This window comes from Lolium rigidum, chromosome 6, assembly GCF_022539505.1.
Source record: "Lolium rigidum isolate FL_2022 chromosome 6, APGP_CSIRO_Lrig_0.1, whole genome shotgun sequence".
Classification (NCBI taxonomy): Eukaryota; Viridiplantae; Streptophyta; class Magnoliopsida; order Poales; family Poaceae; genus Lolium; species Lolium rigidum.
In genome coordinates, this window is record NC_061513.1 from 54,386,192 (window position 1) to 54,414,016 (window position 27,825).

Consider the following 27,825-nt stretch of genomic DNA (forward strand, 5'->3'; position numbering starts at 1 on the left):
TAGGTTAGGCCCAATAGGGCTGGCCGGCCACCTCTCCCTCATATAAGGAGATGCTGCAGCCTAGGGTTGAGGAGATTAGATTGAATCCAGAACATGTAGAACCTCGAGTTCATACTATCACCGTCCCTATGGGATCGGCGTGCGTGACAGCGTCTTGGACGTTCGTCCGGTTATCCAATAAAAATGTGAGAGTTCTTGAGTCTGTCAAAAATAATCATATGTGCTTGAGTATCCTTGAATCTATAAGGCAGTTCAAGATCTATCGCTCCTATGGATCATCAAGGTGCATCGTGAAAGATCGGGCCAACGGCTCCTCATCAATGGAGATCTGGATATCCCCCTCCCTAGCCAGAAGTCCTCGAGAAGCACATCACTCCCACAAACTTCTCAACATCGTCGTCGAGATGGGGCTGAAGCCGAGGAGTAAGAGACTTTATTGGAGACCTTCTGTTTTCAATGTGGCATGCTTGTTGGCGTCCCCATCTGTCCCCTACGGATCAATGCCGACACGAGGTTGACTAACAGAGTTTTTGAATTTGGGTTGATGCCAACATCAACTTGGGACTGCCAATGAGAGTCCTTTTTCCAATGGAGGCCTCAAAACGCTATTCCGAGATCCATTTGGAGGTGCCAGTGACGATGCTCTTAGCGTGACCGGTAACTAACCACTCGGGGCAAGCGCGTGCATGCGAACCAAATGATCCTACTCATCCTCCTGTTGTTGCGATGCAAGTGCACTTGCTTACACGCGTACGTACTCGCTTGCCGCCATTTTTCTTCCGCAGCTGAGCTCCAACGGAAAACGTAAAGAGCATGCCAAGGTTTTCTCTCGATCGGCACGTCACGTCGCCAAAGATGATGATCCTCAGGCAGGCAGGCTCCGATAACACGCAACCATCCCAAAAAAGCGCGCAGCAGATAAGGATTCCTCCGCACTCGACGCTAGCGGCTGAATCCCGGGCCCCACGTGCCCCACATGGCAGCCAAAAACCAGCGGCCCACACGTCAGCCTCCCAATCCACCCACCCTCGGCCGTTAACCACTCCGGGCCGCAAGCCGTTTCCATCTCCCCATCCGACGGCCCAGATTCGCCCAATCAAATCTCACTTCCGCCAGTGGCCCCGCCCGTATAAAAAAACGGAAAAACTTCTTCACCCACTTCCTCCCTCCCTCCCTATCTCCTTCCATCCATCTGACCATCTCCACCACCTCGCTCGCCCGCCATCGCCATCGCCATGCTCCGGACCATCTCGAGGCTGCGGGAGGCGGCGGCGGTGCCGCTCTCCGCCGCCGTCCGGCGATGCTCCGGCGGGCCCCGGATCCACGCGGACGTCAACTGCCCGCGCTGCACGGGGCACATGTCCGTGCAGCTCTCCGTGCAGCCCGTCCCTCCCCCGGGCCCCGACGGGGCCTCCCGCCACCACCACGACGGCTCCGGCGAGTGCCCCACCTGCCGCGCGGCCTTCCTCTTCCGCGCCCACCGGATCGAGCCCCTGCGCGGCGCCTTCCTCGAGATCCCCGGCGGCGTCGGCGGCGCCGACGAGGACAAGCACAGGGAGGGACTCCTCCGGATCAAGAGGATGATCACCGAGCGCCCGCCCGACGAGTGGCCCCCCATGCCGCAGCCGCCCCCGATGCAGATGCCGCAGGTCCCCTCGCGCCGGAAACAGGGGAGGAGGAGAGGGAGGGAGGAAGGCGGAGGAGGCGGGGGCGGTGGCGGTGGCGGTAACGGAGGTGACTCCTCTGGCGGAGAGGGCACCAGCGCCGCGCCTAAGAGGGAGTGGTGGGGAGGCGCCAGCCTCGGGGAGGAGCTCCCCACGCCGCGGGAGATGTCCCGCAGGCTCGACGAGTTCGTCATCGGCCAGGGAAAAGCTAAAAAGGTACTCGCTACTCCGCTCTGGTCCCAATTATGCGTTATCCGGTTCCAACGGGTGCGATCGCTCTGATTTGCTGCCAGTCCTGGCGTACGTGATGCAATGTACTATGCTGTACTTGCACACTTCACTGCTACCTTGGCATCAGTAGGTGAATTTTGGGTCTTTAGACTGGATCTGCCTAGGTGGCTGGCATAATTGAGCGAAATCGTGTACGGCTGGGTGCTGGGGCAACGCAGAAATTCCTTTGGTTTTAATTAATGTATGGCTGTGTCTGAAGCGCCTTTTTTGTGGTTGCTTTCAATGGTGGCTCCCAATTTGCCTTCAGGTTCCATATTTTCAGTACGTTTGAATATAGTTAGATGATATTTCGGGAGTAATTTGAGTATTGAAACGGGCATCATTGAGGCCAAAAAGCCCTGTTATTCACTGGCTTCAAATCGAGAGAATCTTCCTTTGCCATGCAGCTAGAAGCCTAGACCAGAGAATACACAGGTTACAAAGATGAAATTCCATCTGCTTAGCACGAGGAAATGATTTCAATGATTCAGCTGCCGAAAGGTATCACCGTGGCTTGTCAGGTGTTTCTAGTAAAATGCAGAATCGGGGTTCTCGAAATTCAAGAAGGAAAAAAAACGAAGCTTAGTAATGCAACAATTGCTTGGTAAATGATTATTGATGTTACTGATACGTAACACTCGCCACGGTTTCTTAATATCACACTCGTGATTTTTTATGGCTCGGTAAGGATTGTCGGTGTTTCACGTAGAAATTAGAATTTGGTTCTGGTGATTCAAGATAGAGATATCAATGCTCAGTAAATACAGTGCTTGGTAAATGATCATTGATGCTGCTCATAACAGAATATTTTGCCTCTGAATTACCATATTATACTACTCGTGAGTGGGTGTACGAACTACAGATATGCTGTGAACTGAATTAGGCAATAGTTCCTGAAGCTGCTTATAAAATTGGAAAGATTCAATCTTGTATTTTTGGGTTGGAACTTGAAAGAAGTTGGATATATATTTTTTCACTAACCGAAATGAGTAAAATACAATAAGTACTACATTGTGTTTCTTTTTCGGCATTGTTTTTTTGAGAAAAAACATACGATATTTCCAACATACTTATCCAAACTCTTATTTTCATTGCAGGTTCTATCAGTAGCTGTATACAACCATTATAAGAGAATATATAACGCAACTGTACAGAAAGGGTTAGTCTCTGTCCTTTAACTAGCTGTCCTCAGTCTAGCCTTCTTATCATATCTCCACAGTATCAAATCATGAAATGCTGAAGTATTTTTACACATTTGTAATGTGCCCATTTAAAAGTATTTAGCTTAAGATTTACTCTCCATTCAAAATTAGTTGATGCAGTTTTTTTCCAAAATGAGCAAATCTACACACTGAAACGCGTCTATATACATGCATATCTAGACCAAATATGACCAAAGTTGTGTCAACTAATTTGGAACAGAGGGAATAGTTGTTTATTGGCATGTTCTGCTTTTTGACTGACATGTTTGTGAATCCAGATCTGCGGCCAATTCTGGGTATCCCGACACTACAGATGATGAGCAAAATAATGTAGAGATAGATAAAAGCAATGTACTTCTGATGGGTCCAACTGGCTCAGGTCAGTATTTGTATTTGAGCTTCAACATTTCTAAATAGAGTTTTCAAAGGATACCATATACATATATAATGGGACAAGTTACAAGTTGGCGCTGATAATGATATATTTCTTCATTCTATCTGCTGACAGGAAAAACATTGCTCGCAAAAACATTAGCACGCATTGTAAATGTACCATTCATTATAGCTGATGCGACTTCATTAACACAGGCAAGTCCATCACCAATTTATGCTCATGTTGCTTAGGGAACTGTCGCAGAAGAATCTTAGATCTTACTTAAATGCATCCAGTCGATTTATGAATGCCCAGTGATTAGCATTGTTGCTCTTAAACTTGAATTGTGTGTGTACACTATTCTAAAATTCGCAGTTTAACCAATACTTCCCTATCTTATAATATGCCTAACGATTGAGTTTCAATTTTCGAATCTAAGTAATTTTGTCAAGATTTCATATCAAAGTAGATTTCTCTATCGTGAACTGGCTTTTATTACTATTTCCACCTGCTTTTCGACTTCTATCATACTTGTATGTTGTGGACTATAATTGCAGAGATAGAATGCAATATTCTCGTACGGTGAAGCTAGATATATGTTGTTATTAAGGGGAAAACAAAGAGAACTAAGCTTAAATCGTTTTGCAGGCTGGATATGTAGGTGAAGATGTAGAGTCAATACTTCAGAAATTACTAGTGGTATGGTGGCTGGCTATCAAATGCATTTTCTTTGCATATGTTCACATTAATGATCAGAGAGAAATTTAAGATTTCCTGACCCTCCTGACATTCTGAATTTATTTTCAGGAGGCCGAATATAACGTTCAAGCTGCACAGCAAGGGATAGTGTACATAGATGAAGTAGATAAGATAACAAAGAAGGTACAGGTTTTTGTCTTCTCCATTTTGCTTAGTTTTTTTTTAACGAGGAGGCTTCTAATAACAACCTCGTTGCAGGCTGAGAGTGCAAATGTTAGTAGAGATGTATCTGGTGAAGGTGTTCAACAGGCTTTGTTAAAAATCCTAGAAGGAACGGTAATTTATCTATTATTATTTTTCTTCATTTAATGTTCACAGCTGGAGTAATTAGTTGGACCTCACACGAGCTTTCCTTGAAAGACTTGAACCTCTCATCAAGAGACTAGTCTATACAACATTGAAATATATTACATCCATGCTTGGATGATAAGTCATGTAAGAAATAGCCTTATTGTATACAAAACTATGTGATATTGTATCTTATATACAAATAAACGGCTGTTGCACAGTGGGCTATCAAAATTATTCCAGATGTTGGTGACACAATTAATGCCTATAATTTGGTGATACTGCGTTACTTTGATTATAATGTTTATTCATTTCTGCAAGGAGATACTGCCATATGTTGGGTACTATTTTAACTTAGTTTTGCTTTGTACACAGGTTGTCACCATTCCTGAAAAGGGATCTCGCAAAAATTCTCGCAATGATAGTATACAGGTTACATCCCTATACAATCCTTCATAAATACATTCAGTATGATATGGATTCAAAAATTGATTGCATTTAATAAAATAGTTCCTTCAAATGGAAATCTTCTGTGTGTGTGTGTGGAAAAGATAGTCTACCTTAGTGCGTAGTTCATAATGAACATGGAAATAAGAAGCATGTTTTAACAACTGAAAGGCCAATATGCTCTTGTTAGAGTAGGACTGGCTACAGTTATTTGCCTTTTCATACAGGGTTTCTTTTTATAGTAATATAGCAGTGATCCACGGGGCTGTGGTGGAAATGCCCAAGAGCATGCATATTTTATTTCTCAGCCTCTATGTGCATTATAAGCACTGTAAACCTGTCTTCATATTTCATTGTTTTCAGCAAGTCATGCCTGTAACAGATCTTATTCTAATGCAGATAGACACAAAAGACATTCTTTTCATATGTGGCGGTGCTTTTGTAGATTTGGAAAAGACTATTTCTGAAAGGTACTGCATATTTTAGAAATTGCTTACTTTGCAGATATTTGAAATTGATAAGTGGATGTGGAATTTAACTGTGACTTCTTACATGAATCAGACGACAAGATTCATCTATAGGATTTGGGGCACCCATTCGTACAAACATGAGAAGTTCCAGAGTGACCAATCCAACGATCACTTCATCTTTGTTAGAATCTGTAAGCATGTCGTTATCTAGTGATAGAATTACAGAAACGCCTTCCGACGTTCTAACTGTTTCCGTTGGTACTTGGAGCAGGTTTTTTATCTTACAAAAATATATTCTTCACATAGTTATGAACAATTCCATGCCCATTGGCAGGTTGAGAGTGGAGACCTTGCGAAGTATGGCCTTATACCAGAGTTCATCGGACGCTTGCCAATTCTAGTTAGTTTAGCAGCTCTGAACGAAGATCAACTTGTTCAGGTAGTTTTGAAAATAAAGTGCAATTAATTCTTGCTTGTGTATCCACATAATGTTGCTGGTTTAAGCCTCTGATGTCCTCATTCATTCAGAAGTATGTTCTGTTCTTCTCTTTCACATAAACTAAATGATCCAACATCTGCATAAGTTATTACATGATTTTCGTATTGTTAGCTCGCTGAAACTAACTGAAGTAATTTAATCTGCATTCAGGTTCTTACAGAACCAAAGAATTCACTTTCGAGGCAATACAGGAAAATGTTCAGCCTGAACAATGTGAGGCCACAAAAACTTATTGTGATAATAGACTCTTGTTTGCAGTATTTATAATCTCTAGTTTTGTTGGTTCTCAGGTTAAGCTGCACTTTACTGATGGTGCTCTGAGAATAATAGCAAAGAAGGCCATAGTCAGAAATACAGGCGCACGTGGTCTAAGAGCTATCTTAGAGAACTTCTTATTGGAGGCCATGTATGAGGTATGCTTTGCATTGTTCTGTAATAATGATGCAGAATTGAGGCGTACATTCTGACATTCTTCACGAACAGATCCCAGATGAGAAAGCTGGAGATGAGCGAGTAGATGCTGTTGTGGTGGATGAGGAGGCCATCGGTTCTGTTGATAGGCCTGGGTGCGGGGCTAAAATTCTTCGAGGGGACGGTGCATTGGGGCGGTACATAACAAGAAGTAACAGCCTGAATTCACCGGTATGGTCCTTAATCGCTGTAACACTGAAACTTACATTACTATCGCATGCTATGAACACCGGAATCTTCTAGACCAAACACACATATAAAAGCAGAAACAACCCACAACTATTTTGCACCACTTCCTGTAATATCTGCTTTGATGTACAGGAAACTAACGAGGCGGAGGTCGAAGATGCGTACATGCTGTCAAGGATCGTTAGCTTGTAATTAACCTTACCAACACCGTATATCATGTAAAATGTCGCCCACTCACACCCCCAGTCATTTTAACCAATTTTCCTGTGATATATTTAAGATTCTGCTGAGGATACGAGGAGCAGAGATCTAGCGCGCCATCATAGTGTTGTAATTGATGTAAACAGGAGTTGCCTTTTGATTGAGCAACCATCCTGCTATAAACAACATGTTTCCCATTCTTTCTGATGCCCCCCAACCGGGCAGATTATAGTTGCTGTTGGCAAAGGTGTAAACACCATTAACATAATAAGCAAGAGCAGTTTGCCCAGTAACCTGTGTACATGTTTCAGGCATTGTCTGCAACCTTCCGCGTTTGTGTAGTTGTTGAAAATCTTTAGTCCTGGGTGGCCGTGATTTCTTCAACAAGCTCCGCTGTGCCTACAGATCGATATGAAGATTCTGATGTATGGCTGACTGATGTAGACTTTTCAGGATCACCATCATATGAATGTTTATGGAAAAGCTGTTCTGAATCTTCAGATCGATATGAAGATTCTTGCTTCATGATTCATGATTCCATATTTCCATGCTAACACCAAATGTTTGGATGGAATTGTCATTAAGAAAATTTCCTCCACCTCCCCCTTGCGTTGCCCTCCTCTGGCGACCAGGGGGAACCCTAGCCGCCGCCGCCTCAGGCCCCCACCTCCTCCCTTCCTTGCCTCGCCGCTGCCGGAGGGGGGCCGGCAAAGCCGCGCGCACCCCGAGGAAGGTGGCGGCGGGGCGCTTCTTCCCCTCCCGCGTCCCTGGCGAGAAGGAGCTCGCTCGGGCGCGGCTCAGGGCGGCGGGCTGCGGGCGTGGCAGCGTGCGGCGGCGCTTCTGGCCGCAGCGGCGCGTGGGGGCGTGCGGTTCCGGCGGCCGCGCTGGATCTGGGCCGGGTGGGCCAGTTCGGGGCGCGGGTGGTCGTGGCGGCGCTGCGGCTGGCCGGCGCAGGCCCCTGGCCGTGGAGGTGCTGCAGGCTTGATGCTGCAGCTGGGTGGTGGTGGTGTGCCGGGGCGGTGACCCCGGGCAGCGGCGGCGGCCGAGGCGGGTGTGGCGGCCGTGGTGGTGATGGGGGATGAGGGATGGAGGTGGTCTGGCCACGGCAAGGTGCTGCTAGCTGCTGCAGATGGGTTCTGGTGGGTGCCGGGGCGGCGGCCCCGGGCAGTGGTGGAGTGTTGGTGGGTGAGGTGGTCGACGCGGATGGTATGCAGGCTGGCCTATGGCTGCCCTGTCGGTATAGGAGGCCTCGACGGGAGGGGGCTTGCTCCGGATGAAAGCTCAGCCCGACTTGGTCGGTGCCGGCGATGGCGACGCCCCGAGGCGCCGTTCCCCTTCTTGAAGGCATTGTCGTGGAGCTCCTACCTCTCCTAGCTTCAAGGGCTTCATGCTCTCCGGGTGAAAACCCAAGCTCTTGCCTCGGCCGGAGCGGGCGACGACGGCGATCTCGTCGCTTCCCTTCTTGGAGGCATCATCTTTGGAGGGCATGACCTTCACTCGGTGAGGGTGGCTTATTTGTAGGGTTGTGTTGCCTTGCCATCTGCTTTGGAGGATGCCGAGGCGGCGGCCTCGGGTAGGTGGCTGTGAGCCGGGCGGTGGCCCCGGAAGGCGGTGCGGCAACATCTCTATGGTGTGTGGATGCGGCTTGCCACGGCTTGGGTGGCGACCCTGGCCGTGTGGACGGCAGGGTAGTCGGCTCGGTCGGACTCGTCCTGGTGGGGACGGTCGAAAACGTTATGTCGGGGCGGCGGCCCCGGATGAGTTGGTGTGATGCCCGTGGTCTGCGGCCGTTTGCCCTGTGCAGCTTGGGTTGCGGGTGGACGGTTCGTGCGGCGTTGCAGCTCGGGAGCGAGCGGTGGTACGTCGCGGCGGCAGCCCCGGAAGGTGGTGGTCTTGGTGGACGCGTAGGACGCAACGGAGCAACGGTATGTCGGAGCGGCGGCTTCGAATGTTCATCATCTTGACAGTGTTGAGGACATCGACTTTGTGTCGCGAGGGCGACAAGGTCGTTTTTGGCGCAGTTCTCTGAGAGGTTCGTCTTCTTCAGCTATGTTGGAGTTGTCTGCTCCTCCCATAGTAGGCACGACGTCTTCTCTCCGGCTTGATTAGATGGCAAGCTAGTCTTGGTGATTGTGTCGTCTGCTTTATATCAGTAGTGGGTTTGAGTGGGCTCGTTTGGGCTTGGCCTCATGGTGTCTTGGTGTATGGTTTTTTTCGTCCGATTTTCTCCTAAAAACTGTACACTTTCTGCTTAATCAATAGATGAGGCAAAGCTTCTGTCTTGTTTTAAAAAAAATGTTTGGATACACGGACAGGTTGAACTCTGAAGCCTGAACTGGCAGTTTGAAAAGCGAGGAAAACAGGGGATTTATAAACCCGGGGCATGCACGAATCACGAGGCTGATCGGGTGGCTAGGCGCGGCCAAACGGACCCGTCACTCTCGTCTCCGTCCCCTCCTCCCACCTGCTCCCAGCCCCTCACCGAGAGAGAAATCTCGAACTCTCCTGAACCTTCTGAACGCGCAGGGAGATGGCGTTCGGCGGCAGGAGGGGGTCGTCGAGGTGGGGCCTTCCGGCGGTGAGGTCGGACGCGCTCGGCAAGCTCGGCCCCTCCTTCGGCATCGGCGCCGGCTGCGGCGTCGGCGTCGGAGTCGGCATCCTCGGCGGTACGTGCCTCACCAGTTTAGGATAATCTTGTGCCTCTTCTTCCGCCTCCTCTCCGTCAGCCTGGACTGAATCGGCGGAGTAGATGTTTGCCACCGACTAGGTTCGTTTTGCGGGTAGGCTGCTGGCCCTGGCCGGCTGTTCAGTTTGGATATTTGGTGCCGTCACCGTCAGGATCAGGCTAGGCAGTTCGAACAATGGGAAATTCGATTCGAGACTCTTGCTTGTTTGAACATATCCTGCACTTCTAATCGGCTGCATGTTATCAGCAACTGCTGGACTCGTAAGACTGTAGGTCTGTTGGGTTCAGGTTCAGTAATTTAGGCATGTATGAACTATTGGACTCTGGATGATTCCGTCACTGTGGAATTCCTGTGAAAACCTGTATCCCCAAATTTTCATACAGGTTTGGTTCGGTTCATTTGAAAATGATTTAATACAGTGGAAGTGACCGCTTGGCTGATTTGTGATTCTGTGGATGATATATTTATCTTTTCTGGACAAAACACCCACACAATATATTTATGGGAATGAAAATATCATGATCTCTCTAAAACTTCTCCTTAATTAATGAGATGAGGCAAAAGCTTTTGCCTCCGTTAGAAAAAAATAAAAAAATATCATGATCAGTTTGGGAAGAGTGGTTCGCTAATGTAAAGATTTTTGTCATTTTGATGGTTACCTAAAGAGGAAGTTGCAGTCAAGACTCAGGAATCATAATATGACTGGTATAGTGTATCTGGCGACAGTCTGTTCTAATGTAGAATGTAGCCATCTGAGAGCAAAGACACCTGATAAGGGGAGATTGCCAGGGACAAAAAGGTTTGTTGTGCAAAACCCAGTAGCCATCTTGAAAAGGAGACAGCTGCTCATATAACTTTCCGTAGTCTGGAAAACTAAAACAAGTATTGCCAATCCAGATCGCTCTAGTGACACTCTTTTTGCTAATTCAAGGATAAGGTCGTCAGATATTCACATGTGTGTTTGAGCTCATCTGCACTGTATTAGATTATGCCTTTCCTTGCATCCTATAACTTTGCTCCCCCTTGATACAAATCTGCAACTCTGTGAATCTTGTTCCATGTGGCTGCTCTGATTTGTCCTCCCACTATAATCACTTGTGTTAATTGTAAGGTGCCCTAACAAAATATATATAAGATGGTCTGCTGGTGTTGGCTTCTAAGTACTTTACAGTTCATACAGATAGAATACCATCTAGAAGGGCAAAATCATTTAAGCCGGTGACGGTGAACACAATAAAACATCTGGTTCCTGCATATGCTGACTGTAGACTTTTTTTTAACATCATGTTATCTTGTCTGTTCTTATCTCATTTCTTATGTTGCTGAACAGGTGCAGGAATTGGAGCTGGATTCCCTGGCTTACAGCTGGGCTTCGGAGCTGGTGCTGGATGTGGAATAGGAATAGGTTTTGGTTATGGTTTTGGAAAGGGAATGGCGTATGATGAGAATGGGAAATATTCAAACATCAGGAGATCATTTCAGAACTCCAGGAGTCTTCCTTACGAGTAAGCAATTACTCTATGCTTTTTACCAATGCAAGATGGCTCCATTTGGGCTTCTCCTATGGTTCAACATGCTTACATCCTAGATGGGCCGTGTTTGACCTTGAATGTTGCTTATGCGCAGTTACTCTAATTTATATTATTGCAAAACTGCAAGATGGCTCCATTTGGCGTTTTCCTACTGTTTGACATGCTTACATACATAGAAGTGGTCGGTTTGACCTTGAATATGCTCATACATGTTAGAGTGTCAAAATATGGTTCCTACACTTGATTGGAACTTCGGTAAATTTTGTTGAAGGCTACCTATGGTTAAGGCGTCAATATACTTGTAGCGTATTCTTCCTTCATGATAATTTACTAGAACATGTTATCTTATAATACTGCTAACACAACTCTGTAAAAGAAACTGGGCAGTTAAGGATTATGATTCTTGTATTTGTATTCTTCCTACATGATAATTTACTGGCACATGTTATCCCATCCTCCTAACACTATTATGTGGAAAAAAACCTATGCAGTCAAGAGTTTGATATCCTGTTTGACGAGGTGATGGAGAGCACTAGGAAGCTGATCAAAGCGACGACGAAGGAGATCGACAAGTGGAGGCGGATGTAGACTAAGCAGCACATGAAGGAACGGACAGGTTGGTAATATCATATATCCAGAAGCTCAAGGCGATGTTCCATGCCTATGTGGAACCTGAAATGACCACTCGCTTGTTTGATCTTGCAGCGATTGTTTCCAGAGTTTCTCTTGCTTTGTCAATATTCTACCCCCGGTGCCATCCAAGTAAAAAAAAACTACTATCGTGGAGCCTGGAAGGATCAATTCGTGAAGCATGTGCCAGGATGCAACCATCATGTGATTGAACGCGACGCTCGTTCCGCATTGTAGTATCCTTCGCAGGGTCGCTGTCTATAGTATAATGTTCATCTGTAGAACGCTGTTGCGCATTGAAATACTCGTCTTGCACACGGTGTCGCCTCAAATCTTTCGTTATCTCGTCTTAAGCATGCCACCATTATTTAGTCTACCTTGCCTCCTTGTAAGTCGTTCCTGTTTTTCTTTTTTCTTGGGCATCATTGTTCAACAAGATCTGTGTTCCTCCACAGTGCTACACCAAACGTTCTCTCATACTACGTCAGATGAAAATGAAATGCTATTAGTAGTGTTTTCTTTTTATCAGTATCTTTTCGTCAAATCTCTCCTGTACCATGGGAAGATTAAGAAAATGGAGACCTTGCAGTATACTACACAATTCTGAGTTCTTAATACGCTTGGGTATTCAACGCGATCGATCAATCAGTGTCCGGAGTAGAATAGACTGACTGACCACTGACGAGACCTAGAAGAAAAAAACTACAGTACTATTCTTCTTCTTGATTCGAACTTTCTCCATGGAAGGACCACAAAGGAAAGGTAGCATCAGGGGCAGGTAAATCTAGCGCCCTGACGTCTCATGCGAAGCTGCTCTAGCAAAAGCTGTGCAAAATGATTGAGGTCCTTTTCTCTCCGGTGTCCGGTGGTGATGCCAGATCGGCCGCAGTGGCCCTGGCCGGCACTTTTATTGGCCGAAACCTAGGCTGCCAACGTGCACATGACAATGAGTCACCTTTGCCCGCAGCGACACCGTGCAACTTATTCAAGTTCGCATGCATCACATGGCCACTTTGGCACATGGTGCTAACATGCAAGCTACCCCCAAAGAGTGATGGTGACTGGCTCAATTTAACAACTGAGAGTTACTTGATTTCAGGAACGACCTCCCATATGCAAATTTGATCATCAACTTCGATACAAATATACTGCAATTTCTGGCATGCAAGTCTAATACTAATAAAGATAGGATTTCACTTGAGCAATCTAAAGATAGAGAAAAAATTCCTACATACTGTATTTCCTAGGAACTACTATATTTCTGAACATATGCAGCTTTGCACTTTGCAACACAAGAGTGCTGGAGAAAGAGACAAGGAAAGAGAAAAATATGAATGCAAATGATCATCATTAACAGAGCTTGCCTGTCTCCCAGCAATGCTTTGTCTGGTTGTCTCGTACCACTGGCACACGCACACACAAAAGCATCAGCACTTGACACAGCATTATGATAATACAGCTATTTTCTTCCAGGCATAAACAATACCTGACCGACCGACTAATTATTGTCCGACACTTGGACGAATCCCAGCTTTGGCCAACTGGCCTTGTTAAACTTGCCCAAACCAATAATTAATGTTAATATTTCTCAAAGGTCAGATTGCACAAAGAATAAATAATTGGAACAGCGTCAAACATCAACCCCGCCGAGACCATCATCATTCACCACCCACGGACCGTCTTTCACTCATACGGTTGGTAAAGTGCGCAGATCATGACAGGCATAGGCCAGCACTGATGATCATCCCAGCGTATGCGACACCAATCATCTCCAGCAGTACAGCATCAGCTTCTCATCACACATCATCGAATCGCGACCAGTTTTTTTTTTTTTCTATCAGAGACCAACTCCGGATCACCGACCCGTTTTCGCACGCTTCATGCCAGTTGAGTTGAATGGGGAGACACTGGGGCTAAGGTGGGGGCTTGGGCTCTCCTCTCTCAGAGTGCCATTTAGAATGGCCAGCTCTCTCAGCTGCTGCTTCTTGTAGTAGTCCATGGACTCGTCCTGGTGATACCACTAGTTAGCAACAGCATATTTGAAGCTGTAAAGTCAATGGAAGGACAAGAGGAAATAGATGCGCTTACAATTGGCTTGAGAAGATCTTCTAGGATGGTCACAGCCTGGTTTAGACGCGAATCAATAATATCAGCTGGAAACTCTGCTTCCACAAGCACATGCAGTGCCTCGTTGAGGTGCTCATACCCAGGCTTATCTCTCAGCTTCTCTTCCTACATTACAATAATAATTAATACATTCAGTAAGGATTTTGTCTCGCTAGGGGGTGCGAAATAACAGAAATGAAGCTACATGCATCAACAATTCAAGAGTAGTGTATTATGCAACACATAAACAGAAGTAAAGTTCATTGTCAAAGCCTACAGGTAAAGAGCAAGGCTGATATCTTTTAGTGTCCGAAGGTAACACAGTAGCACCGACACAATTTCAAAAGCTTATGTTTGCATCAGAGCAATGAGATATCAGATTTGAAAAGCTTATTTTTTGCATCTAAAATAACTAGCATCAGAGTAATATGCTGTGCTAGAAGCTCATGACTGTAAAACTCAATTTGTGAAGTAGGGACTTAAACGATGCAAGGACATTCCCTAGATTGTCTTACAGCCCTGAGCCCACAACCTTAAAGGCTTAGATAACAGGGCCAGTTCTTTGAATCATAACATTGATAGATAGAACATAGATGTCATCATTATCCAGTGAATAACAAGATACACTGGGTCAATAAAGACAAGATCCAAATAATGAAGGCTAAGCGGCAACAGAAAGCTAGAGCGGCAGTACTTCATGACAGTTGAACTGTGTGTTATAGGTAGCCTGTGCGGCTGTGCCATCTCACAAAGGCAGGAGATATATTGAGCAATAGAGTTTGTATGATGAAATATCTGTGGATGCAGGCAACACAACAGTAACTTCTAAATAGATATCGCAATCTCAATGAACATAGATTGAATCCTATGATACTAAAGATAAGTCAAAGTAGCTGATATTGAATTTGAAAAGCAGAATATTCAACCTTAACAGCATTATCAGTTCTGGCCTTGTCAACATAATATGAGATTCAGATATTGCGGCAATCATTGTGTATCAATCAGGCCAGCCTATTTTCGGTTGTTTATGGTATTAGTGATATACTAGTAATATATAAGCAAATTTAACCACGAGGGGACATATGTAATTTTAATTCCACATGATAATTATAAGAGTAAGACATGGTACATCAGCATATCCAAAAAGCGTCTAATGGTTTTAATGAAGCAAAGTTACTAAAATCAGGAAGTGGACAGCAGTACATGATAGTGTGCTTAGTTACCTTCACAGAATCTTTTACTGAACCACGTCCACGAATATAAACCCTACACTGGGTCGTAGCTTCAACTCGTTTCAGGGAGTTTCCTCGTGGCCCCAATAAACGGCCAACAAAGTTGAACTAGTAATAAACAGAAGAGCGTACGTTATTCATGACATGACATAGCACACTAAATAAAGTTGCAAAACGCAGTAAGGAAATCCACGCGTACGTTAGGATACTTGTCCACAGGTACATCTAGCCTCACGAGTTTCTTGACAACAGGGGTACCAGAATGTGGTGGAGCACCATTCCAGCTCATTGGTGATGCTTGCAGAACTCCCATATGCTGAAGAAAAAAGAGAGGTTATATTTTTTACAAAATAAGATTAAGAAAAGTTGCTAACATAGCAAGATGGAATATAAATGTCCTTGACAAAAACCGTTGCAAGGGTAATCTCAATTAAGTAACTACGAGGCAGCAAATAAATAGCGTAAGATTTTTTGTGGTTGTCAGGAACAGATGAGAAGTCAAACTGGAGAACTAATATTCATGTCTTCAATTAACAAAATTCAGGCTATCGAACCACATGCTTAATGATACTACACTGGTATATTAAATTGCAGAAAACAAGTGCAATGTTATGCACAAAATTGACAACAGGGTATGCATAGATCCACAATTCATAGACATTCCTTTTTGTAACAGGCTACGCATCCTATTTAAATGCAATTACAACGTAACAATTAAGTCCCCATGATAACCAGCGATTGCCGGAATCTACATTACCTCTGTTTGCCTTCCTGGCCATCCCTCCAGATCCATTGGCTGACCATTCACTGGGTGGCCAGGTAACCTTAATGGGCTACCATGCTCGATTCTCTCGGCATCAACAAAATTATGGTTAGGTGGCATAGAAGATGCCCGTAAAATCTCTGCATTAAACAAACATGGTGATGATGAGGCAGTAACTGGGTATGGATTTTAATATGCTATAGCAAAGCAAAGACAGTAATACTATTTGTGCTGCGCTAAATTTGGAAAAAGGCAGTAGGCGTTATTATCTACAAAAATGTCTAATGCCTTGAATTATGGCAGAAACGAGATAGCAAGTTGTCACTTCACACAGTTAAAGAAAAGGAATAAGCTGCATGGTGACCATACTTAAAATAGATATTCGTGATCAATATAAGAAAGCATCAATTCCAAAGTGTGAAGTCCGTTACGAGACAGAGTTACGAGGGCAAAGTTATTAATAGAACTGGACAAGCTACTACCTTGTTGTTAATCTTACCGGTATATTAGATGTATGAGAAACGTATTAACAGAAGATCTAGTTTAACTCCGACTAATAAATGATAATGATACCAATATTTTTCCCGACGGGGAGAGTGCCATATATCCACAAAGATTGTCCCAATGCCATAGCAACTTATAACTAATACCAACAGTCGATAACCCAACACTTAGGGTAAAGTAAGTTAACCTAAATTTAGCAATCAATGATAGCAACTCAATGACTGAATCTACTGCATTATTAACAACACATAGTAGCTACATTGTTAAAGAGCATATAAACATGTAAAATTACAGTAATGCCTGAAAGAAAATTAAACCTTGGTTCAAGAGCCTGGTACAGAAGGGAAGAACTTGAACAAATGGGGCTAATTTCTGCCTCTCAGCAAGCAACTCAGCCAGATATCTGCCAAAGAAACAAGTTCATTAGTATTACACAAGCCACTCTAACTCTATCCTTCACATAAGAGATTAGTTTTGTATTACAGAAAGTAGAAGCATAATTTGAGGCATCCAGAATAACTAGAAGTCAACCAAGACACGGTAAAAACTAGAACTTTGATTAGATTTATACAACAAGACCCAGCAAGATATAAAAAATTATACATGACTTTATCAATATAATGACCAGCTTATTACAGACGAATTTACATGAACAATCCCAACATAAATCTATCGGCAGGGAGCAATCATCGAAATCCCTATTTCCGCACATCACTCCTCCATCACAACCTCAGCACTTCATGAAGACCGGAGTAATTAGGCAGAAATCTCCACAGCCAGCATCAAATCTCGTACTCCACGAAAGATTCCCAAAAGGCTGGATCAAAAAACCAAAACCAAACTGGAGCGATGAAATAGCGAAGCGGGGACCTCACCTTTCTCTGTCAGAGGCAGAATACCTCATGGAATTGAGGTGGTGATGATGAGGCGAAGAATGATGGACAGGAGAGGGTGAATACTGCAAGTGAGAAGGAGGCGGAATCCTATCGTCCATGACGGCGAAAAAACAGCCCAGAATAACTCAAACAAGATTGCAAGATTTGGTGGAAGGACAAAGAAACCGTGGACCCAGAAAATCGGAGAGCCAAAGCAACTAAGAAACCCAAGAACAGCAACTACTTAGCAAAGCTACGGCACAAAGAAGGGGCTATCCTGAAGCCCCGAAATCTAAAAAGAGGAGAGATTAGCAAGAACCAGGAGGAGATATATATAAGGGATAGATGGGATTGTATATCACAGAAGAGGAAGGTAATAGATGGGCAATCAATGATCGGAGAGCCCAGGCTGTGCGGCGTTGGCAGCAGCTCTTGGTTCTTGCTCTTCCTCCCCTCCACAACACACCCGCAGAGGAGGAGGGGAGCAGGGGTGGGTGGGAGAAGGGAGGAGAGAGGGGAAGAGACAAACCCAAAGGAGGGCTTTGGATTCTCTCCCTCTCGCTGCAGTATTTGTCGCTGTAATCGCAGATGATTGATCGAGGTCTTCTGGAGTTTCCACCCCCTGTAATTTTCTTTACTTATTTTTTTATTTGGAGAGGGTTTATTGTCCTGCTAGGTGTCACCCATTATAAAAAAAGTCCATAAAATATGTAAAATGTAGATTTACCTATAACACTATAATGTACTCAAACCGTATGAATATGCCACAACCTTTTAAAAATAATAAATATCACGACAACCGTTAAATATACACTCACTAATATACTCATGTTATTTCTAATCAATGTAATGTCCTGGACCGCTCATTTTTCTCCAAAATATATTGTGTGCGAGATATCATTTACACCAAGCGTCATCATTGTGTTGGCGTTACCCTCGCACTGATCGTGGTGGTACGGAGGAATTAAACCTACTGAATAAATTGTATTCGTCCTTTCAGTTAGCTAAATCAACAAGTGAATCAAATTCGCAAATATTATGCGTAAAAAGATTTTGCCGCCTTGCTTCCAATATATACGATCAATGTACTAGACCGTACAACATTATGTCCGAAATATATACACTCTTGAGGTATCATAATTACATGTCAATATATAATGTGTGCGTGTGAGGTATCATCATAATTACACCGAGCGTGGTCATTGTGTGTGTGTTACCGTCTCACTAACCTTGGTACGGAGAAATTATTAAGCCTACCTAATTAATTGTATTCGTCCTTTTGTTTGGCTAAATGTTAAATACAAAATTCGCAAATGTTAAACATAACCTCAATTTTACCGCTTTCCGGTAGAATGCCGCAGTAACAAAATACAAAATCAGAAATTTTCGATGGCATACACCAAGAGTAGTTGTGTAACTGCAAGCAGAACCCGGGGGTCCTCTTTGTGTGTACCCCTAGCCAAGCTGCTGCGGTAAAAAAAATATCAAACCAAGTTCACGGAATCTTGGTGGCCGTTTGCGGCGGCGTTGACTCCGGTAGAAACGGGCTGAATCCAGGCGGTGAAATCGGGCTGCATCTGGGCCGTCCATTCCGGAGGCTAGCCTGCCAAACGCCTTTCGTGATTCAGGGCTCTAATTTAGGCAGCTCGGCCAATCATTGGAGCACGGACGCCAGGCAGGCAGGCCACCTGGACCAGCAATTTCGCTACTCCTTTTGTTAAGCTGCTATTATTATTCAGGAAAAGAAATCATGTTAATTTATGTTTTTTGGCATGTTTCTTAGCTATTCTAAGCGCTGTGCGGCGGCCGCTTTCTTGGAATTAGCTGTAAACAGCCACTGAAATGTGTACACAAATTCGTGATAATTCGCGATCGCTGCCAAAGTCTGTACTGCTGGCTGGCTAGCTGCCAATGAGTTGGTCAGGTCATCATTGATTTTTGTCTAGCGAAATTAAAGAAAGAAAGTAATTGGAGTACATGTACAACGTATTATACGCGCGGCGGACCAGAGACAATGGGGCAGTGCAAAGATTTCGTTTCGAGACGAGCTCGTGTTAGAATATTTTTTTGAGCACGCCGGTCGGGTTAGGGCCAACGACCACAAGGAAACACGAGTTTCAGTCAGGGACCTGGAGCTGAATTTGGTCGTGTTGAACAGCCATGCGGGTATGTGTGTGATTTGCATGAATCATGCCCAATCAAGCCCGGCAAACTTGTGGAAGACAGCAGCCGCTTTAAAAAAAACTAAGCCAAGCCTCTTCCCTAGATAGGTTTCCGCTTCTCCGGCTCGGCTCGCCGATGTTAGAGCATCTGCACTCGTTGGCGCTCTCCACATCTAAATCTGGCGAAATTTTCGTCCGGATTGGAGGAAAATTTGGCATGGGGAGCGCCGAAGTTCCAGCCGTCCCCCGGCAGGAAACCCCCAACCTCGACCATTTGACATATTTTAAACAAATTCGACATAAAATTTAACAAGTTCGGCGAGCAAGAGTCAGAAAATTGCTGAAACAAATTCGGCGATAACCAGTACAATGTTTAACAAGTGCTGAAACAAATGAAGCACACAATTTCACAAGTTTTGAAAACAAATTAATACAGACTAGTTGGCATACACAATTTACAGAAATAGCTTTCTGCTCATCCTGAAACGACGCCTGAAAATAGTCTCACCGTGCAATGGATTGTCGGCGAAGTAGTCGGCGTACAACATGCAGTAACCCTCCATTCGCTGTCTCGGCTTGCACTTCCGGCGACGTGGTGCCGACCCACCACGTCGACCAGTTGCCACCCCGGTGTACAGGCTTGATAAGCAACCGAGGATCAGCATGTACTCCTCGTCTTGGGCAGCGGGCCGCCATCTTTTCTCGCATAAGCTCGACGAACATCTGCTCCTCCTCTTCGTCCGAGTCCATGGCCGGCGAGGCAAATGGACGAACACCGACGGGCGTGGTCGAGGCAACCCGAGCCGCAAACGACGAGGAGTAGGCCGTCGTCGAAAAACAGAGCCGGCGGAGGAGCGAGCCCGGATAGGCCGTCGTCGAAAGACGGCGGAATATAGGCAGATGGGGAAGGAGGGGCGGCGGAATCTGGGCAACAAGCTGGCGGGGTGGTGACGGCGGCGAGAGAGATACGAGGGGTGGGGGAGATTTTGAGCGAGGTGGCGGTGGGGTTCGTGTGTCCAGTCACCGACAGAGCGGGCCCTTCCCCGCTTTTCACTTGTCCGGACTCCCCGATAGATCCCCGGGGAACCGGGGTTGGCGTGGGCTCGCCGGATGGATGAAGGGCCAAATCCGAACGAAAACGAGGAACCGGGGGCGCGACTGGGCCGAATTTCGCCGTCCGGATGGAAAATACGTCGCTCGGGGGCCTCGTCGGGGAGACGAGTGGGAATGCTCTTAGAAGAGGTGGAGAACTCAATCTATGTGTGGCATTTTTAATTAAAAGTAAAATGTAATATTTTCAATAGATTATGCTAAGGTTTTGGTAGTCGTTTTTTTTACCTCTGCATCAATGGAGATAGGATCGTCTACAATAATGTGACGATGCCAAGACTATGTGAAGCCATCAAAGCCAAGCAGCTGAAAGATGTTGTAATGTCCCAGCACTTAGGACAAACGAGGGGTAGATTTACAAATGGGATGTGCATTTCATCGTAAAACGGGGGAAATTTTCGCGCCTTATTGCATAAAACCTAAGAGGGGTCGAGGTTTCTCTCTCGTTGCTATTAGGGTTATAGCAATGTGAGTGCTATGAATTTCGACATGATAAACCTAGGGTTTTAGGAGGGAATTTTGATTTGGCATTTCATATTTGAATTCAAACAATAGAAGTATAAAGTAACCAATATATAAATGAATTATGAATTCATAATTCAAAATCATATCATACTTACACAAATAATTCATAAAGGAATATCAAAAATATATAAAAGCTCATAAACAAAACCTTGAGTTTTATTGATTGCACACACACATTACTTTTTCATCACAGAATTTTTTATATTACAATAAATGGAATATAATAAAATAGAAATAAGAAAGAAAATGGAAGATTACATCAATGAATTGTTCCTATGCTAAAATCTTCATCAAATTTTCATTTGATCTTCTCCAAGCCTTGTCCAACTTGAAACCTGCATAAGAGCAACAAATAGAATGATTTGTCCAGTAACAAGTGTCATTTCCACTTGGCTAGTAAAAATAAACAGAAAATCATCAAATAAGCCTTGGCAGGGGGATCAAGTCCCAACCAAAGCTAAAGGGAGGCTCAAGATCTTTTCTCCTTCATGAGCAAGGTGAAGCAAGGAATGGACAGCACAGCACACAACCACACTAGTGTTGTCGACCAAGGAGAGCAACTCCCTGTGCTATATATAGCACAGTGGTTTAGAGATAGAGTTGAATCATTCAGAACAACAAGAACAGCTCAAGAACACACCAGTAGTGTATTCTCATAGATCATTCAGTAAATCAACCCAAAACCAAACCAAACCATCCATAGATCATGGTGACCAAAGGCAAAACCATCCAGGAGCTAGGAGGTGAGGGGCTGTTGATCAAATCAACAATCCATAAGTACTGCACCAACACAAAGTAACCATCTAGGAGCTGAAACAAGGTATAAATCATATATCTGAATTGATCTCATGATCAAATCCATCATAAGCATGCTCATACACACACTTGCTGTGGAGCAGATGCTCCACAGGGTATGTCATCACTTGGAAGAGGCCAGACCAAGAACTAGGGATCTAGGTACTGGATATGCATGAGTAGATCTACTACTGGCCATCCAAGACACTAGAACAACTAGAACAGTGACCAACTAATTACCTAGCACCATTTCGTGTATTAAACCATCAGATCAACTCAGTTTTCATCAAAAGTATCCACATGGCATTCATATAAATGATTCCCAGCTGTGGATATTTTTTTATCTTTTCATAAAACCCACCAGATAGCCAAATAAGATGCAACCAGATTCAGTAGCAAGCTACTGAGGTCACAGTACAAGCCTATCATGCAAACTAGCCACACATGCAAGTTTGCCTTCATTACCATGATGGTTTAGACAAGCAAATTCATTCCAAAGTATACTGGAATCCATATAAGCAACTGTTAAAGCAAATGAATCATTACCAACACATGGTTCATCAGTTATAACTAACAGAAATTAACAAATAGCAATATCATGACATGCACACGAGGTTTACTGAAGCAATTGCTTCAGTAAAGCACACCAGGCTACCAAAACCATTTTACCAAGTGATACTGCAAGCACAGGAAGCTTAATCATTCACAAAGTATGCACTTAAGTCATTGGTAAAGCACCAGTAGCATCACAAGGCATTCATATAGATGATCACACACCAGTAGGCATCACAGGTGAACCAATTGGAAACCAGCAAAAGCTGGGAGGCTTAGCCAATGGCTAGAGTAGCAGCCAAACAAATCATAGAGCCTAGCTATAGGATCACAAGGCAACCAAGAGTAGCACAGGCTCCAGAAGGATCCATAGGAGCAATTCAACATATCAAACAAGGATATATATGAATCATAGCATGCCAGAACCAATAACTGGTGTGTATAGGAACACCAGTGCATTGCAAAGCAAGAGAAACAACTAATATACATAGCAGCAGTAGCAATGGAGCATAGTAGCAGTAGAATGGAGCAGCATCAGCAGTAGCAATGGAGTAGCACAACAGCAGCACACGCTTGGCCAGTGGCCAGTAACGGAAAGTCTGGTCAGAGCAGGCCACAGAGTAAGGAGGGGATGAAAGGGAATCAGGAGAGGCATTCCTGTATGATCCCAGGATCATCAGGAAGCAAGGAGAGAAGAGATGAACAACAAGATCATGGCGGTGTACAGAGAGGTGACAGAGATGGAGGAGAAGGGGGAAACTTACTTGCGCCTGGAAGCAGAAGTCATGACATGGCGAGGTAGTGCCCGCGTGGCCGCAGCAGCTGCAAATCCAGGGTATACGTCGGTGTTACGCCGACGAACCAAACCACCGCAAGCACAACACCCTGGGGACGACGGCACACGCGATGCCACAACATCACCTGCGCCAGGTCAGTCCCAGGAACACGAGAGCATCGACGACGGCGGCTGCATCTCGCTAGAGACACCAAATCGCCGGAGGCGATTCGTCTCCAGATCCAGCACGGAGGCGAACTGGAGAAGGAGGAAGCAATCGGCAAATCCTCTCGGATAGATCGACAGAGCGTCACAAGGGGATTCAAACGCGACCGGTGGCGTGGCTAGGGGGTGGCCGGAGTGAGCCGGAGCGTGGCGGCGACTGTGGCGGCGACGCCATCGCCACGGGATCGCCAGAGCCAAAGGGTTAGGATTAGGACGAGCGCGTGAGAGAGAGAGTGAGGGGGCCGACGCGGTCGGTTCGGACCGAACCGGTCTGGTTCAACCCTAATGGGCTGACCAGTGGGCCCAGGGGGTATTTTGGTCATTTCCATTAGGATTTAAATCAATTCAAGTGTGAATTCAAAACATACACTATAAAATTTGCAAATAAATCCTAAACAACTCCAAATTTCAAGAAAAATATGAATAACTCATAGAAAATATTCCTCAACGAAAATAAAATATGAGATGCAATAAACAATGAGAATTCAAATTAAAGAATTTTAAATTGAAAATTCAAATTTGCAATTTTCCTTGGATATAAAAATCAAGGAAAATTTCAAATGACTTAAATGTTTTCTAAATCCAATATTTCCAAAAAGAGAAAAAATTCTATTATTCTAAATCCTTTTCATTTAAGGTAAATATTTTCCAAAGGAAAATTCTATTAAGCTTAAATTCTTCTTTTAAAAGAAAACCATAAAAAAATTATCTTAAGTGATTATAAATTACTGCCTAAGGCATAAATATTCAAATAAAACCCAAATCATCTAACAATTAATAAGTACTCTGGAGAAAGGGATTCAACATAATATAATGCACTCATACATGTATCATTTGGATTTTATAACATTATCCTGATCGAACAATGATGCTTCTTTTCAGAACCCGAGGTCCAGGTTCCATCCAAACCTTCGAACTGCATTATTTCGTAGTCACCAAGCAAGTTCACTCTTGCTCATGTCATATTGATTATTTTCTATCAATTTACTCACAAAGCAATATACTTATCACTCCTGCATTGAAAATAAAATGTTACTTTTCCAATTATGAATATGACTATGTGGTTGGCAATGGAACCATGATATGTGTTGATGGTGGAGGTTCCATTGCAAGGGTTCTACTCATCTAGGACTAATCACCAATGTCGTCTAGTGATTCTAGCGCCGTACATTTCGCGTTAACCATGACATCTATAATGGCTCTAGGAAAGTCAGATGTATCTTTTTCCTCTCGCATATCAACATATCAGTGATAAGAGTTGCCTGTATCAGTCTATCTATTGGTAAAGGTGAGAACATTGGTCCGGAACAGTCTACCAATAGGTCTAGGAGAGGGCAGACTTGTTAAAGGTCTATGATGGATTGTAAGGGTTGTCCGGATTAGTCTATCTATAGTGTATAGGTCAGGGCATGAGAATTGTTCGGAACAATCTACCTTAATGGTACAAGTAAGAACAAATGTCTAGATCAGTCTACCTATAGATAAAGGACAGGACATACTTATAAAAGGGTGGGTATGCGGGGTCGCGGAGAAGGCAGTTATTGGCTTGGTTCTTATACTGGGCCTCACACCAAGGAAGTGTGGACGGGAAGGGAACTATGAACGCGACGGGAAAGGAACTCCGTGAAGTTCTGGTCAACCTACGAAGACTGGCGGGCATAGTTTTCAAAATAAAATAAACGTTTTGAAGAAATGTTTACGAAACATGCATTGACCTGAGATTTTCTGATCAATGGTCGTAGCTAGTGCATCAAACGCCTTTTCTCTTTTGAACTTGCTGAGTACCTTTGTACGCACTTTCTTTCGACACCCTTGCTAGACTGTGAACATGAAAGATATGAGCGAGTTCACCTCTTGGTGAAGTTCTTTGGCACGTGCTCAAGTCATTGATCCACTTGGGAGACTTGGCGGTCTTGAGTGAGTCTTGTCCATGGGACAGGATACATCAAAGATGTTTTCCACGCTTGCCTCTAAATATGACTACCTCTAGTATTGTTGGATGCTAAAGATTCTCTAATCATGAGTATTGTTACTGTAATAAGGATGCTAGCAATAGTGGGAGTACATTGTTTGACTAAACAATGGTACCGAACAGACCCAAGTCACTAATATGCTATGAGCGAGACATATTCGTCATGGTTAATATGTTTATCTTTAAGTGTCGTCTTATGTGAAAGTCCTTAGACCATGAGAACATTTAATGACCTTATATCGGAGGATATGCTTTGATCTTATCAACTGTCACACATTTTTGAACTGGGTGATGTAAAGTTAAGGTTCAAGTATATCCAAAAGTATGACTGGTAGCTTTAAGGTTCAAGAATGAGATTTTCTCCTCCTGACGGATGGGAGATATGATCTGGGCCTCTCAGTGTTGTGATGTCAACTAATCGTCTGCACAGACACAATATGATAATGATCATAGGACATCATCAATATGCATATATGAAACGAGGTTAGCTAGTATTGTGGTCAAAGAGTTGATCCATGGGAATACCTAAGAGTCTCGTCTCGGGTTATCAACATATATATCGTGAAGCAAAGGAACCATCACTAATTTCCAGGTCCTAATGTTGGTTATTGATCCGAAGGTGTGCGAGATCATGACATTGCGCATTACCGAACTTGCTTGGTCACACGTGATAAGGGGTGGCCCGATCATCTCAGTAAGCAACGGTGGTGATGATGATCACGGGATGAACACAGCGGAGATTGATGCGCGTAGATGTACACGTCCGTTGGGAACCCCAAGTGGAAGGTATGATGCGTATAGAAGCAAGTTTCCCTCAGTATGAAACCAAGGTTTAATCGAACCAGTAGGAGCCAAGAAGCACGTTGAAGGTTGATGGTGGCGAAATATGATGCGGCGCAACACCAGGGATTCCGGCGCCAACGTGGAACCTGCACAACACAACCAAAGTACTTTGCCCCAACGAAACAGTGAGGTTGTCAATCTCACCGGCTTGCTGTAACAAAGGATTAACCGTATTGTGTGGAAGATGATTGTTTGCGAATAAAATAGTAAAGAACAATTGCAGTAGATTGTAGGCTATGTAAAGAATAGGACCGGGGTCCACAGTTCACTAGAGGTGTCTCTCCCATAAGATAAAAGCATGTTGGGTGAACAAATTACAGTCGGGCAATTGACAAATAGAGAGGGCATAACAATGCACATACATGATATGATAAATATAGTGAGATTTAATCGGGGCATTACGACAAAGTACATAGACCGCCATCCAAGCATGCATCTATGCCTAAAAAGTCCACCTTCGGATTATCATCCGAACCCCTTCCGAGTATTAAGTTGCAAAGCAACAGACAATTGCATTAAGTATGGTGCGTAATGTAATCAACAACTACATCCTTAGACATAGCATAAATGTTTTATCCCTAGTGGCAACAGCACATCCACAACCTTAGAACTTTCTGTCACTGTCCCAGATTTAATGGAGGCATGAACCCACTATCGAGCATAAATACTCCCTCTTGGAGTTAAGAGCAAAAACTTGGCCGAGCCTCTACTAATAACGGAGAGCATGCAAGATCATAAACAACACATAGGTAATAGATTGATAATCACCATAACATAGTATTCTCTATCCATCGGATCCCGACAAACACAACATATAGTATTACGAGATAGATGATCTTGATCATGTTAGGCAGCTCACAAGATCCAACAATGAAGCACAATTAGGAGAAAACGACCATCTAGCTACTGCTATGGACCCATAGTCCAGGGGTGAACTACTCACTCATCACTCCGGAGGCGATCATGGCGATGAAGAGTCCTCCGGGAGATGATTCCCCTCTCCGGCAGGGTGCCGGAGGCGATCTCCCGAATCCCCCGAGATGGGATTCGCGGCGGCGGCGTCTCCGGAAGGTTTTCCGTATCGTGGCTCTCGGTACGGAGGGTTTCGCGACGAAGACTTTAAGTAGGCGGAAGGGCAACGCGGGGTCCACACGAGGGCCCCACACGCTAGGGCCGCGCGGCCAGGGCCTGGGCCGCGCCGCCCTAGTGTGGCGGCGCCTCGTGGCCCCACTTCCTTTCCCCCTCGGTCTTCTGGAAGCTTCGTGCAAAAATAGGACCCTGGGCGTGATGTCTACGGGTGCTTCCATTCTTGTAGACAGTGTTGGGCCTCCAAGAGCAGAGGTTTGTAGAACAGCAGCAAGTTTCCCTTAAGTGGATTACCCAAGGTTTATCGAACTCAGGGAGGAAGAGGTCAAAGATATTCCTCTCATGCAACCCTGCAGCCACAAAGCAAGAAGTCTCTTGTGTCCCCAACACACCTAATACACTTGTCAGATGTATAGGTGCACTAGTTCGGCGAAGAGATAGTGAAATACAAGTAGTATGGATGTATATGAGTGGTAATAGCAATCTGAATAAAATATGGCAGCAAGTAAACATGCAACGAACGAGTAAATAAACGGTGTTTTCAGTATTGGAAACAAGGCCTAGGGATCATACTTTCACTAGTGGACACTCTCAACATTGATCGCATAATTAATACTT

General features: G+C 44.5%; 3 protein-coding genes across 4 annotated transcripts; 2 read left to right on the plus strand and 1 right to left on the minus strand.

The window, feature by feature from the left end:
- Nucleotides 1-1,235: 1,235 nt before the first annotated feature.
- Nucleotides 1,236-7,126, plus strand: LOC124660536 (CLP protease regulatory subunit CLPX1, mitochondrial-like). Its single transcript, XM_047198361.1, has 15 exons — nucleotides 1,236-1,880; nucleotides 3,032-3,093; nucleotides 3,415-3,515; nucleotides 3,645-3,724; nucleotides 4,158-4,208; nucleotides 4,317-4,391; nucleotides 4,467-4,544; nucleotides 4,932-4,988; nucleotides 5,403-5,473; nucleotides 5,565-5,664; nucleotides 5,808-5,912; nucleotides 6,123-6,185; nucleotides 6,263-6,385; nucleotides 6,456-6,614; nucleotides 6,765-7,126. Exons 1-15 carry the CDS (start codon nucleotides 1,236-1,238, stop codon nucleotides 6,822-6,824), a joined length of 1,830 nt encoding a protein of 609 aa, XP_047054317.1. The 3' UTR covers nucleotides 6,825-7,126.
- Nucleotides 7,127-9,284: 2,158 nt separating this feature from the next.
- LOC124660535 (protein TRIGALACTOSYLDIACYLGLYCEROL 5, chloroplastic-like) lies at nucleotides 9,285-12,206 on the plus strand. 2 transcript variants are annotated; one of them, XM_047198360.1, is made up of 4 exons: nucleotides 9,285-9,499; nucleotides 10,851-11,025; nucleotides 11,544-11,672; nucleotides 11,758-12,206. In XM_047198360.1, exons 1-3 carry the CDS (start codon nucleotides 9,364-9,366, stop codon nucleotides 11,638-11,640), a joined length of 408 nt encoding a protein of 135 aa, XP_047054316.1. In that variant the 5' UTR covers nucleotides 9,285-9,363; the 3' UTR covers nucleotides 11,641-11,672; nucleotides 11,758-12,206. The 2 variants fall into 2 exon arrangements, with proteins under 2 accessions (XP_047054316.1, XP_047054315.1); XM_047198359.1 differs by having other exon boundaries at nucleotides 9,287-9,499; nucleotides 11,544-11,668.
- An 800-nt stretch (nucleotides 12,207-13,006) lies between these two features.
- Nucleotides 13,007-17,691, minus strand: LOC124660464 (KH domain-containing protein At1g09660/At1g09670-like). The gene is made up of 7 exons (XM_047198278.1): nucleotides 17,163-17,691; nucleotides 16,605-16,690; nucleotides 15,778-15,923; nucleotides 15,220-15,336; nucleotides 15,012-15,128; nucleotides 13,771-13,914; nucleotides 13,007-13,690 (listed from the first exon to the last, which is right to left on the minus strand). The coding sequence occupies exons 1-7, from the start codon at nucleotides 17,279-17,281 to the stop codon at nucleotides 13,538-13,540; spliced, it is 882 nt and encodes a 293-aa protein (XP_047054234.1). The 5' UTR covers nucleotides 17,282-17,691; the 3' UTR covers nucleotides 13,007-13,537.
- Between the last annotated feature and the right edge of the window lie 10,134 nt (nucleotides 17,692-27,825).

Bases quoted from the DNA above. Each gene is read 5' to 3' on its own strand.
- LOC124660535 (XM_047198360.1), top strand. From the start codon at position 9,364: ATGGCGTTCGGCGGCAGGAGGGGGTCGTCGAGGTGGGGCCTTCCGGCG. The intron at 9,500-10,850 runs GTACGTGCCTCA...GTTGCTGAACAG, and splicing joins CGGAGTCGGCATCCTCGGCG to GTGCAGGAATTGGAGCTGGA. The intron at 11,026-11,543 runs GTAAGCAATTAC...AAACCTATGCAG, and splicing joins TCCAGGAGTCTTCCTTACGA to TCAAGAGTTTGATATCCTGT.
- LOC124660464 (XM_047198278.1), bottom strand. From the start codon at position 17,281: ATGGACGATAGGATTCCGCCTCCTTCTCACTTGCAGTATTCACCCTCT. The intron at 15,129-15,219 runs GTACGCGTGGAT...GTTTATTACTAG, and splicing joins CTGTGGACAAGTATCCTAAC to TTCAACTTTGTTGGCCGTTT. The intron at 13,915-15,011 runs GTAACTAAGCAC...ATTGTAATGTAG, and splicing joins CAGTAAAAGATTCTGTGAAG to GAAGAGAAGCTGAGAGATAA.
- LOC124660536 (XM_047198361.1), top strand. From the start codon at position 1,236: ATGCTCCGGACCATCTCGAGGCTGCGGGAGGCGGCGGCGGTGCCGCTC. The intron at 4,209-4,316 runs GTATGGTGGCTG...ATTTATTTTCAG, and splicing joins TACTTCAGAAATTACTAGTG to GAGGCCGAATATAACGTTCA. The intron at 6,186-6,262 runs GTGAGGCCACAA...GTTGGTTCTCAG, and splicing joins AAATGTTCAGCCTGAACAAT to GTTAAGCTGCACTTTACTGA.